The 14,179-nt window shown below is 40.5% G+C and overlaps 2 protein-coding genes across 2 annotated transcripts; both read left to right on the top strand.

Annotated features, from left to right (window-relative positions):
- The first annotated feature begins 346 nt into the window (after window positions 1-346).
- On the top strand, window positions 347-5,005 carry LOC144645397 (inosine-uridine preferring nucleoside hydrolase-like). Its single transcript, XM_078504966.1, has 2 exons — window positions 347-606; window positions 2,285-5,005. The coding sequence occupies exons 1-2, from the start codon at window positions 387-389 to the stop codon at window positions 3,019-3,021; spliced, it is 957 nt and encodes a 318-aa protein (XP_078361092.1). The 5' UTR covers window positions 347-386; the 3' UTR covers window positions 3,022-5,005.
- A 1,501-nt stretch (window positions 5,006-6,506) lies between these two features.
- On the top strand, window positions 6,507-12,868 carry LOC144645320 (rho-related protein racA-like). Its single transcript, XM_078504849.1, has 5 exons — window positions 6,507-6,973; window positions 8,665-8,930; window positions 9,773-10,473; window positions 11,024-11,263; window positions 11,819-12,868. The coding sequence occupies exons 1-5, from the start codon at window positions 6,606-6,608 to the stop codon at window positions 12,035-12,037; spliced, it is 1,794 nt and encodes a 597-aa protein (XP_078360975.1). The 5' UTR covers window positions 6,507-6,605; the 3' UTR covers window positions 12,038-12,868.
- Window positions 12,869-14,179: the final 1,311 nt, after the last annotated feature.

Genomic DNA, 14,179 nt, shown 5'->3' with positions numbered 1-14,179 from the left:
CAGGATTTTCTCCAGGGATTTAATTTACTCAGTGGATACTGGAGCCGTTAGCGTCTAATGTCAGAAACTTTTTGTTTTCGTCGTTGCCGATGTTGTTTTAATGTTGTTTTACTGGCAAGAATGGCCCCTTCCCCACTGGGGTAACCTGCGATCAGGCGTTATTTTTCTCGCGGCGGAGAGGCGTTTTCCCTCCGCCGCGAAAAAAAGAAAGCCTGATCGCAGGTTACCACTGGGGTCGATCGAGGGCTACTAGTAACACCACTGACCCCTCCCCTCACCACCCGTCTTCTTCCTTTCGCAATGCACCGCTGACCATCTTGCAGCGGGTGGAATTACTGATCCTTCGTTCCTTTCTTGTAGCGAAGCTGGTGAAGGAAGTTGAAATCATGGCAAAGACAAAGTTGATTATTGATTGCGATGCTGGCATCGATGATGCTCAAGCCATTCTTCTTGCTTTGTCAGCAGAAGATGTCGAAGTTGTTGCGATCACTTGCGTAGCAGGGAATACTCCTCTGGACAAAGTTTGTGTCAACGTTCTCAAAGTCCTGGAGTTGTGCAATAGAACAGATATTCCTGTTTTTAAAGGAGCAACCGGCCCATTGCTAGGTAAGAAATGGCGGTGTTATAATTATGTTTCATTAACTTAATCAGCCGCTCTTGGATCTGGGCTGTTTTATCCTTAAAATCGGAGAGCTTAGTTTCTTTGATCCGGCCTCTTTTAGTTGCGTATATTCGGGGGGCGGAGGGGAGGAGAGGGAGTTACTAGGGTATATTTTGAGTGGGTATGTGTCGCCCTGGTCTTCATAGTACAGTGGAACCCTGATATAACGATCTTCGATATAACGATATTCCCGATATAACGATGAATATGTTATGTCCCGGCAATAGTAAAAACTACTAGGCAAAACTGCAGAATACAGGGCCACTTATTTGCATGTCATTGAATAAGAATAGCATCTATTGTGTTATGCCTCGTTCTATAAAGAGTGCCGACACGGTGGACCGAAGTGGCCCTGCAAAATGTATGGGACGGAACCCCGATATAACGATTCCTCGATATAACGATATAATTTTACTGCCCCCTTGGCATATCGTTATATCGGGGTTCCACTGTAGTACCCTGTTTTAGAAGGAATTTGCATTCAAAATGATACCCCATTCTAGAAAAAGGTCAATTTTTTAACACCCCATTTTGGCTGCTAATAATTTAAACTTTCATCCATTCGAAATATCATGCTCCGTTCTAGAAATTGTCTCTAAAAATATATGGATTCTAGATTGGGAGCCCAAAATCACGACCCTATTGGGCAGTACATGCCGGTATAGGCATTTTGGGGGGAGTATGCCCCGGGGAATTAGTATCCCTTAGATATTGCTTCTCCTGGGGTTAACCCAAGGCCAACCACCGGTAGGGTGGATTTGATGGTGTAAATATTTCCCTGCCCCTCTGGAAAATCCTGAAGATTGCACTACCACTGTATATTATTATTACAGGCCCACTCCAGGGGAGCCAGTGATATGTCCAAACTTGCATGAGAACTTGCTACCCATGCCTGTCTGTCCACAGGCAGACCACCCTATGTGTTCGTGGTTAATAATTGTTCACTTAAGACGAACAATAGAAATATGTTGAAATCTATGAGAGTTACGAATAAAGCTCTGAAAATTACATTTTTAAATGAACCTCTTTCGAAATATTTTAATAAAGGTGACTTATATGTTAATCTATTCATGTGTGGTGTTTTTTTCGCGATCTGGGCCGTATTAAGTGTTTTTTCGTATGTTACGTTTGGCCATTGGTCGGTAATAGGAGAAAAGGAGACAAGGCATTGTCTCCTTTTCTCCTATTACCGACCACCGGCCGAACGTAACATACGAAAAAAACGCTTAATACATTGTCTCCTTTTCTCCTATTACCGACCACCGGCCGAACGTAACATACGAAAAAAACGCTTAATACATTGTCTCCTTTTCTCCTATTACCGACCACCGGCCGAACGTAACATACGAAAAAAACGCTTAATATGGCCCAGATCGCGAAAAAAACACCACACATGGATAGATTAACATTTAAGTCACCTTTATTGAAATATTTTGAAAGAGGTTCATTTATAAATGTAATTTTCAGAGCTTTATTCAGAGCTTTATTTGTAACTCTCATAGATTTCAACATATTTCTATTGTTCGTCTTAAGTGAACAATTATTAACCACGAACACATAGGGTGGTCTGCCTGGGGTCTGTCAATTGTTGATATTAATTTGCACAATTTTGTTGATTGACAGGTGATTTAAAGGACTCTGCATCCCATTTTCATGGTGTGGATGGCATGGGTGATGTCGAAGACATTCCACACCCAGATATGTCATTACTGAAGTCAGAACATGCTGTAAATGCTCTGATCAGGCTTGTTGACCAACATCCTGGTGAAATCACCTTGGTTCCTATTGGTCCGTTGACTAATATTGCACTTGCCTGCCGACTTGACCCAAACATTGCTTCCAAGTTGAAAAATGTTGTCATCATGGGAGGCAACTATGAAGCGAAAGGCAACACCTCAGTGAGTGCTGAATTTAATTTCCATTTTGATGTAGAAGCTGCCCATGTCGTATTGAATCAGCTTACCTGTCCAGTTTCCATGGTAACATGGGAATTTTCCCTGAACCATGCTTTCCCTTGGGAGTTTTATGATCACTACTGTGGACAAGGAACAAAGAAGTCAGATTTTGCCCAGAAGATTTCAAACATCACTAGCACATTTTACAAGAAAAAACGGACTCACTCACATTTTGGTGAAGGTTACACCTGCTGTGATCCTCTCGCCGTGGCAGTAGCTGTCCAACCAGAGATTGTAACAAAGGAGACAAGTGTGTATGCTACAATAGAGCTTCATGGGCATTTAACTCGAGGTCAAATGGTAGTGGATTGGAGAGGACATCTTGGACAGAAACCCAACGTCAAGATTGTACAAGAAGTCAATTTGGAAGCTCACAAGGCATTGATGATGAAGTCTGTTCAATAAAAAACTGAAACAGCTAGGCTTAACTTACTGTATTGGTAAGAAGAGTGTTTCATCCTCAGAAACCCAGGGGAAGTTAGTCTGGGCAGAAATTGTAGCAACAGAAGTTTTCAAGAAGGGGATTTTCTTCATTTTTCCCTGACTTGCTGCCCCTGGGTCTCTGAGGATGGAAGTGATCGAGGAAAGGTATGGTTGCAGCACACCTTTGCCTCATTCCAACCCTAGCCTTGTCCCATTCCCTTCTGATTGGGTGCCACACCCACAGCTTGTGCTAAAATAGTTAGTTTTAATAAACCTACGTCATTATGTTGTTATCTATAATATTATTTTCATAGAACTAAAAAGAAATTTGTACATTCATGATTGTAAGGTTCTTGAAAAGAAATGTCAATCTTAATAAGTTTGGTCGTAAAGTATGATCGTCCGGGTGAGAATAGTTCTGAGAAGAATATAACCAACAACAGTTCTTCTCAGAACTACTCTCACCCAGACGATCATACTTTACGACCTACTGATACAGGGGCGGATCCAGGGGGGGTGGATTGGGTGGCTAGCCACCCCCCTTGATCCACCAGAAAAATGAAATAATCATATTAAAATAGAAAAAAAGGACAATATTCATCCACCTTTCATAGTCAGGCGGCCGTTCAGAATTAAGGACGGCCATTTTTCCAAGATAGGAGATTTTCGACAGCCTGTTTTACGAACTTCTGCCTTAATGTAACAAAACATGTGTGTATAATTTTCAAAAATTAGATTCCTTTTAGCTTTCAAGAGTTGATTTAGCCTTGCTGGAATAATTTTCTTCTCCATTTACATAGTTTTTAGCAAATTTTCTTACCGTTTTTTCGCATTGAAACGATTTTACAAGCAAGCAAATTCGCCAAAGTTGTCCCCAGGCCACTTTGCCAAGGGCTAAAAATTTCCACGCACGTGGGTGAGCAAAAAACCCCGCATATCTGTTCTTGCCTGTAAGTTCGTGGTCTGTAAACTTTAAATTTAAATCACTGTTCATTTTATAAGAACTAGACTTTTTCTCCGAGGAAAGAATGTTTTGCCAAATTATCATAGAAAAAAGCCGGGTTTAATAACCTAATTGACAGCTGTATAAAGCTTCTCAGAATCGCGGAAATCACGTCTAAGAGGCTTTAACTTTTCAAAATTTTCTGAGGGGGCATGCCCCCAGACCCCCCTAGAGGGGATGGAGCCTACGGCTCCATGTAATATGGGCCTCAAACCCAAAATTAATTTGCACTCCCACTTTCAAAGAACTGCCAATAACAAGCCTGAGACCCCCCCTCCCCCATGACAAAACTGGGGCTTGAACAATATAGTAACACAAATATTGGTAAGAAGCCACCCCCCTTTGCAAATTCCTGGATCCGCCCCTGTGATACTCCTGGGTTCAAACCATTTACTATATTACCGGTACTTAATAAGTTTGTTAATAATATCTTCATGCCAGAGGTTCAATTATACTCAGGCAGTCTGGCGGTTGAAGCCCATTTTGAGTGCCAGTCTGCGGACACATTCTTCATTATCTAGCAGTGTTCGGTCAAGAAAATTTATGGTGGTCTCTGTCTTCAAAATAAAATGAAATAAATTTGCGGTCTAGGAAGAAAAACCATGGAGGTCTGTGGACTGAACTACCCCGTATAATAGACCCTCATGCAATGGAAACTAGAAAACTGTGTGAGAGAAATAGATATGTCAATAAGAAATGTAACAAAAAAAATGCAATGTTATATTTGTCAATTAGAATTATTATATATTAAGTCAATTAGATTGTGCCTTTTAATGTATTCCCTCTCATTATCTTCCCCATTTAGCATTAATTCATGATCAAGTGATACTGAGAAAATGGAAAACAAGCTTTTATTAGAATATTAACTGAGTACTTATTGCATATTCAAATGTTCATCAGTATACAACTCTTGTTCAGTTCCTGTTATCTTATTATTAAATTTACTTTATTTTTGCTGTATTATCTTTTGTGTTGTCTCAATACTAATAAACAATTTATGACATAGCTTACATATCTTGTTTGACATCAGTATAATACTTTCATAGAACTAAAAAAAGTGCATACCGTAAATGATCTAATGAACGCCCGGGGCGTCTATTAAATTTTAGGGGTCCTACAGGGGGCATTTATTTCATTTTAACTGAAACAACGCCAACAAAACAAATAAGACACAAACTTTGTTCGCAAAGTAAGACAGAAAGCAGAGTTTGTGACTAGAAGTCCAATCTATTCTGCGCTAATGCAAAACCTGGAGATGTTGTTCACAGTTCGATATTGATGTTTTCATCGACATCGGGGACAACCATGTTGGTATCATTGGCCTCTTCGATTTTCGAAACTAAATAAATTGCGTGATTTTACTCTATGAAGCGTTACCTTGGTTTTTGAGGCGATCCTTGGAGGGGGCGTCTAATAGACACAGGGCGTTTATTAGAGAGGCATCTAATACAAACTTTACACCTCAGGGGAGGCGTTTATTAGATACGAGGCATTTATTTAAGAGTGGGCATTTATTAGATCATTTTCTAAGGTGCAAAGTGTCAAGGGATGGATTGACTAGTGATGGGAGGCTCTGTGTTCCTTGTGTTTCGGTATGCATGTTCATTTGGGGAACCCTGGAACTTTAAAAGCTCCAGTGCATGGCACTTGAGGCATTCTCGTTCCCAGGCGCTCCCTCTCCCTGTCCCCTGTGCAGTCTGGGTGGCAGGGAGAGAGAGAGATCCTTGGAACGAGGTTGGCACTTGAGGTTGAAAATTGATCAGTGTAGTTCGCTGACATGGTAGTTTTCTGGGTGTACCTTATAAGTGATGAACTTTAGAGCCTCAAATTGAGTGAATTGCATTTTTTCTTACTTCAGACAGAGAAGTTAGGGCCAATTTTAATACATGGAAACAAGGTGATCCTAGCACTAGGATCATCCTTATGTGCAAAATGGAATCCTAGTACTAGGATCCGATTTTTCAATGTAGTATGTGAAGGGTTGCATTTGGCCCCAACGCTAGGATCATACAAGTGCTAGGAGGACGATCCTAGTGATCATCCTCTTTCTATGTAAATGGGCCCTTAGAAGCTGGATCCATGTTGCCCTAATGAATTTGGACCAGTGTTGTGGGGACAGCAAAACTAAGGACACTTTTGAGGAAAAGGATATTTTTAGGGGGAGCCCAGGGAGAGAGAAAAAATGGTAATTATTTTAACCCAAAAATAAATTTTATACTGAAGCAGCTTCAGAAAAAAAAATTACAGATAAAAAGCAAGCCTAGCCTGGTGCACCCATTTATGATTTGCGAGAACAAGTAGAAAATATATTTACCGAGATTTGGTGCCTCTACTTACCCTACCCTCCCAATATGTCGTGCAAGATGATGCCAGTTGAGACCCTTACGTCATCGAAACTGAGTTCTTTGCATTGATTGGTCGGCTATTTTAGGACATGGAGGAGATATAAAACTGCGCTCATATAAAATGGCGGAAAGAAATGTTTTGTTCAGTAGAATTAGAAGAAGAGGAATTCGAAGCTACAGCTATTGCAGTGTCCCTGACCGCAAAGCAAGATTGAAAAATGCAGAATATAAAGCTTGTAGTCGTGGGCGACGGAGGCGTTGGAAAATCGTGTTTTCTCATCTCTGCTACGACCCAGCACTTTCCTTGCAACTACGTTCCAACAGTTTTCGACAATTACTCCGTGAATCTTATGTTGAACGGTTCGCCATTTTCGGTTGGTCTCTGGGATACAGCAGGCCAAGAAGATTACGATCGTCTAAGACCTCTCTCATATCCTCAAACAGATGTATTTGTTGTGTGTTTCGACGTGGCGAATCGAAACTCATTCGAAAATGTGACTGAGAAATGGATTCCAGAACTTCGCCACTTTGTACCAGAAGCACCAATACTCCTGTTGGCGACCAAAACTGATCTTCGAGGCGGAAAGTAAGTTGTAGAAATTCATCAATGCCTTCACAATTGCTGCCTGAGTTGTGCTATATATAAAATAGTCACTCAAATTGCAATTGGAAACCATTGAAAGGCAGTGAATCTGCTGAATCAGCCAATCATTGCAAGATTTTTTTTTACCAGCATAACCCTCTGCAAGATTTTTGTTGTACCATCCATGTCTATCAGTCATAAGTTAAAGTACGATCTTACTGTGTTCGTGCCAACATTCAAATACAGTTTGATCTCCTTAATGCAGTCAGGGGAACAAGTGCCAGTTGATGGCGACATCACTTTTCCGAGAAGTGACTGAGCCCGTGGTTTTTTCCCAGAAGTTGCTATGTAACATGACGTGTTTGCACGCACAATTGCTTTCAAAGTACTTGTGAGCGCTCGTGCAAGTCTTTGTTTGGGTGAAATAATTCGGAAATTTTTGAGTGCTTCAACAGAGATTTGGCAAAACTGGCACTAATTCCCCCGACTGAATGATCTTCAGACCTCTCAACCTCAAAGCACTGGAAATCTGGAGATTGAGGTCAAAAAATCTGGAGATCTATTTCAGTAAAAACCGGGAGACTGATCAACTGACGGACAAAAATAACTAAAAGAGTCCTAAAACCAGGCGCTAATCAAATGACTTGTTACTCTGTTTACCGTGAGATTTCTGTTCCTCATCGTGAGATTGAAGTGAAAACCGTGAGTCTCACGACAAAATCGTGAGACTTGAGAGGTCTGGATCTTTATGGCACAAAGTTAGTCGAGCATATCAGTGTAAACTGTATCTGTAAAAGGCTATTAATGAATTCTAATTGGGTCTCTTTAAAATATTTATTATGCTATCGGAGGCTCTGTGGGAGGGGGGGGGGCTCATGAAAGGGACAGAACTGCTTGTCTGAAAATTTGAATCTGATCGGCCTAGACTGGCCAGCAACGAAGTACAACAATGTTTCATTTTAATTTCTTCATGCAGCACTAAACAAGACCTCGACAGCTATGATATTGGCATTCTTTCCTGAACACCCGAAATGCAGGGTTCGCACGTGCCTTGAAAGTCCTTGAATCTCATAATAAAAATTCAAGGCCTTGAAAGTCCTTGAAATTGGTTTTCGGTCTTTGAAAGTCCTTAATTTTTTTATTGAACGTCAAAAGGCTTCAAGGCAATGGGAAGACCGCCAAAAGAAGCGATCTTTTTAGTTCTTCAGCAAGCACATCAATGGCACAACAGACTGCAAATCGTTGATTTGGGGTAAATTTCGTGAAAAAAAGTCCTTGAAATTTCCAAGAAAAGTCCTGGAAAGTCCTTGAAAAGTCCTTGAGTTTTTGGTCTGAAAAAGTGTAGTACGAACCCTGTAAATGAGACCAGACCCCTTAATTTACACCCCAAAGTGAGAGGACAAGCTTCTCTGTCCATCTCTTTGACTTTAGAGGAGGTGGATAGAAGAGACTTCTTTTTGCTCTGTTTGGTGTACAAATTGCATGTTAAGGACTTGCACAACAATTGTTTTCAGAATTAATTTGCAATTTGCATCTTGTACATGTACATTGTTGTTATAGGACTTGGGCGTTTGCATCAAATTTCATAAAGCATAATGCAAATCCCTAATTTTACCAACTCTGTAGTGAGGTTATACCTGTTGTGGGGTAGAGTTCTGCAAATAAACACAGACTTAATTTTTTTCCTGTTACAGCAATACAAATCATAACAGAACCATTGTGGAGACAAGAGAAGGAAAGGCTCTAGCCACCTCCCTTGATGTTACGTATGCAGAATGCAGTTCGCTGACTAATGACGGAGTGCAGGAGGCCCTTAACACGGCTACTGGGTTGGCTGTTAATTTCATTAACAAGGGAAGAGGCATAAATTCAAAAACAATGGGGTTTTTTAAAAGGAGAAGCAAAAATTCTTCATCAGTCAAAAATCAAGAACCACTTCCTCCAGTACTCCCACCTGCAGGTAGGGTACTTAAAGAAGAAATATATTCCTGATTATAGACGCATTTACAGGACAAAGAAAAATTAATTGGGTACAGACCTGTCAAAAAATTGGTCTGGACCTGACCGCTTTTGTAGAGAAACAGTCAAATCAAAACAGGGCCATAGGCACCTATGGCCCTGTTTTTCATTACTGCAACCAATAAGTTGGAGCTAACCATTTTATTCTGGAGTGAGACCCATTTAGGCTAACCATAGTGCCTACATGTAGATGTTTATTCTGGAGTGAGACCCATTTAGGCTAACCATAGTGCCTACATGTAGGTGTAGTTAAGGTTAAGTCTGTTTCGAGCCTAGTGGCCCATACAGGCCGGAGCTTATCCCGGTTTCCGTAGCATTAAGCGACTGAGAGTATTGCTACTCCCCCCTGGATGGGATGCTAGTCCATCGCAGGGCTACCCCCAGCAGTAAATTCGCCGGTACCCATTTATACACCTGGGTGGAGAGAGGCACTGTGAGAGTAAAGTGTCTTGCCCAAGAACGCAACGCCCCGGCCAGGCCTCGAACCCGGGCCGTTCGACTCGGAGGCGAGCGCACTAACCATTAGACCACCGCGCCTCCCACAGTGTAGGTGTAGTGCTCAGATTGTATTTAGGCCAGAGCAATTCCAGTATTGCATGTACATTGTCCACCTCCTATCCACTGTCTATCATATTCAAAACCAGTTTGACCAATCAATATAATTGAGTTGGGTGTGACTTTGCTTGGATTTGACTCCGAAAGCACATTAACTGGAATTGATGTAGTTGCTGATGATGCTTTGAATTTTTTTTTACTTTTATTTCTCTCTCTCTCTTGGTGTAGGTTTTGCACCTCATATAGAAGTCCTCACTTCGACGTTCGCAAGTGACTGGCATTCTATGATGTCCGACACTAACAGTGCAGACGTCAGATTTCTGTTCTCGGATGGTCAGTCTGTGGAAGCACATCAAACTGTCCTTGCCGCTGCATCGTCCATTTTTAAGAACATTTTCCTTGGTCGAATGACTGCAAGCCATGAATCCTACAGTTCCATCTTTGAAGATGTATCTTGGGTTTGTGATAAGGAAAGTAATTGCCCAAATCTTGTTCACATCAAAGGGCAATGCCAAAGCAAAGGCAAAACAGTAATAAGATTGCATGAGAGCATTTCCAGCGGTATTTTCAAGGAGGTTTTGGCTTTTCTCTACACTGGGTCACCAGACATTTCAGAGGATGAAGACCAGAACTTTGTCAAAGAAATTCAAGTTGTTGCTGAGAAATTTCAGTTGGCCTGGTTGTCTGAATTCTGCTCGAATTTACTCAAGGGAGATTCATTTCTGAATCCAAGTATTGGCACATGGCTAAATGACAAAACAGGACAAGAGGCAAAGAAAGTGTTTCTCAACAAGCCATTACTGGCTGATGTCAAGTTCTGTGTAGAGGGCACCACTGTTTACGGACACAAGATGATATTGAAAGCAAGGTCAGAGGTTATGGCAGCCATGTTGGGTGGGGCCTTCAGAGAGAGTGACGTGGATACAGAGGTAAAACATTATAGCTGATGTTTTATTTTTAGTTTACAGTCAAAATAATTGCTCCGGAGAGTTCCACCTTAAAAGCAAAAAAATAAATTAAAGTTATAATAATTAGTTTTTTTGTTACTTATTGCTTTGCCATCAATTATCTACAAAGTGTACAAAGACCTCTCAAGAGACAGAAGTTCACTCTGACTGATTCAAAAGGTCACATCTGTTGGTTGTGATTGGTAGCTTTCAATCCATTTTGTTTGTTTCTGGTTTTTGAGACTTGAGAATGTGTTACATGTAGGTGAAGGTATTATCTTTAAAACCTAGGGGGGGCCAGCATTTCAAAATGTTTAATTTCCAACAGTGTTCTACAATCGACTTCTAGTAAATTTCTCTTAATATTATTCAATATTATGTCAGTAGGCAAGTTACATGAATATAGAAAATCATATAATAGGTAATAAATGCATGGTGGTTTCCATTGTGATTTGTCTCAGTTACTCGGAGGTAACTGGCTAGGACTTCCCTCTACCTGTATTTTTTTTTCTAAAACTATTTTATTTTGCAGATTGAGATCAAGGATGCTTCCCTCCAAAGTTTCCTGGCCTTACTGGAGTACCTTTACACTGACCACGCCCCAATAGAGGAGGGCGACTCTGTAGAAATAATGATTTTAGCTGACAGATTCTGTCTGCCAAGGCTTGTGACTTTGTGTGAGCTGTACATCACTAAGAAAGTGGATTCCTCTATTCAGAAGAGAGTAGCAGATGGTACAAGTGACGTAATAAATCTCCTTCTCACATCACAGGTTAGAGCACATTTGTGTTCAAGTAACATCAATTTTTTGTCACTTTATGATATTTGTAAGATACAGTATCAGTGCTAACATAAACTACCAAGTGTCACACGTCACCAGAGAGGTTTTCTTCCACTTACATGACACATTTGAATAGGTTATGAGAGACACTCTTTTTAATAGACTGTGACATGAGAATTTTTCGTCATCTTCAATAGATATTGTAAGATCATACTTTGCATGTAGGAGGAGTACATGTACCTAAATAGTCAGTCAGCCCGCAGTGTAAAGATAATGAATCAAGAGGTCCAGTTTTGAGCTTTGCCAAGGCCATTTTGTTGCATTCTTGGGTAGGTTATTGTCTTTACTCTCACAATGTATCTCTTTACCAAGGGGTGCCAGGGATTTGTTAGAGCAAGCTGACAAATTGCTGTGGGTGAGGGGTAATAGCAGGAAACCTAAAGTTCAGCACCAGCACCAATGAGCCATCTGCAGCTCCTCAGATCTCTTGTCTCATTGGACGAAATGTTGTTCACTAATTCTTGTGAAACCATTTTATATTTTCAGGCTCACAATGCAAAGCAGTTATCTCGCTGGTGTCTTCATTTCATTTCCACAAACTTCTCTGTGTTCGAGTCGACTGAAGAATTTGATCTTGTTCAGGGAGAAAACAGGGAACATGTCTATGAACATCGCTGGCCACCACTGTCTTATTTGAAAGCACAAGAGGAATATGAACAGAAAATCAAGGGGTCGAACCTTAATTCTAAGTGCAAAGTAATGTAACATGCGTGCACTGTAATCCTAGATGGTATAACAAATTTGAGGAAATATATACTGGAATGTTTTATGGTGATGATAATATAGCAGCAGAGGCGGGGGGGGGGGGGGGGGTGTCAGTGCACAAGTGCTTACCACAGTTTATGTTGATACATGACTTCAAAAATAAAACACCTGCGGAAACGTTTCCAAGACTTCCGTCAATTAACCTTTGATTGACGGAAATTTTGGAAACCGGTTTCTGAGGGTGTTTTGATTTCTGAAGTCATGTATCAATGCAAACGGTGGTAAGAATCTAAATCCCTATTTTCCTAAAAATTAAACCCTTCCCCCTTAGCCAGATTCTTAGACAGTCAGAGGTTGCTCGCTCTCACACCCTCTGATCCAGTACATCAGTAAGCAACCTCAGACCGTCTCAAAATCAGGGACTCTTCCAGTGTTTTTTAAGGTAACTATTTAGGAGTTAACCAATTAGTTATTTTTAGTAACAAATTCAAACCAACAAAAGAGGAACAGTTTCCCAGTAGCTGCTTATTACTATATTCAGAAATAAAATTTAAAATAAAAGAACAAAGTACAGAATTATAATATTAATAATAAAAAAACTACTTCATGTTCACAACCCCACAAGCTTTATGCTAAAAATATCTTCGTGTTTAAATAAAGATTTTATTATTATTATTATTATTATCATTATTATTATTGCAATAATATTAAAAAAATTTTAGCAACTTACTTCTAACATAAGTAGTCTGTCATAAATTTATCATTAAATTTTGTACTGATGAATGTGAAATCGTTTTATACCATTATCTTTGATTTCCATAATAAAGTAAAAAGATAACCACAATGCCATGTCAATTGTCAGCCTGTGTGGTATTCTTCTATATGAATATAACAAATTCACAAAACATTTCAATATTTCCATGAAAGAAAAGAGATAAGAAGACCGATATTATTAGGTAAAAACTTTTTTGGGGGGAGGGAGAGAGGAAAGATTCACACTATCCCCTTACTCTTTCTGTACCTGGAAGGAGGGGGAGGCGTAAGGACGACAACGTTAAAAGAGCGGGGATGCTTTACGTCTTTGTTAGTGGACAGGAGGTTGGGGAGGTGGGTTCTGTGTTTGTTACGTTACCTTTAAACCTGAGATCATGCCCTACCTCCCTACTTATCGAAAAAAAGAACGCCTGATCGCGGGTTACGTTACTCTCAGTTCCTGCCACTTCCTTGGTGGTTCCCGCCCGTGTCTTGGTGCTATGCTATTGTTAAATATTATTTTTGTAATGGTGCAAAATATTTCCGGTTTCCCCCGGTTCCCTTCTCCATTTTACTTCCAGGTATTAACCCTCCCCCCCTCCCCCCACCCCTCGCTGTCTCCTGACTAACAATTAGACAGCAGGCCGGATTTGAGTTTCAGAGTGCTATTGGTTTCACACATCAAGGTATCTTTAAGGGTTGCATGCAAAGCTAGACATAATAAAATGCTGTAATACTGTACTCTTCCACTCTCCTCATCACCATTGCCGGAATAATGTCTCGAAGACGGTACTACCATATGCAAGCTATTTATGTATGTGCCGTAAAAGGTCATCAGTCACACACACCTATCCTTTAAAATTAGCATAACCCTTTGACCGACCATCAGGCAAACCTGCAATCTATTTAGCTACGCAAGCATGGTCTAACTAAATATTAGACGGCAAGCTGAAGGTTTTGTATTGGCTATCAGTAGAAACCAAGAGCAAGCTGCCCAACTGCAATAACCCGATGGCTGATTTATGAAACACAAAATATCGCTAGAATTGATTTATTAGCCAATCAGATTGTGCGCACGTTTTGCGCATTATGGAGTATCCTGCCTTGAATTGGGAGCGTGCGTAAGTAAAATTGCCGAAATCACAAAAAAAAGCTCTAAATAAACCATTTTTACCAAACTTTTTTGTTAAATAGATTGGCCTCTGCGTTATGCATTTAGACATTTTTATTGGCTTTTGCAATTGATAGAAATCTTGAGATTGATTGGCCTGCAGAACAGGCGACGCGAGTCCAGTTCACGCTCGTGTTTTAGCGCTCAGCGCAAGTGACCGCGCTCCGATCCTCCCAATGCAATCCTAAATATCTACGGGAGTACTTGTCCCTATTTCC

Source organism: Oculina patagonica, chromosome 3 (genome assembly GCF_052425735.1).
Source record: "Oculina patagonica isolate OP01 chromosome 3, crgOcupat, whole genome shotgun sequence".
NCBI lineage: Eukaryota > Metazoa > Cnidaria > Anthozoa > Scleractinia > Oculinidae > Oculina > Oculina patagonica.
This window is presented reverse-complemented; position numbering and strand designations above follow the sequence as displayed.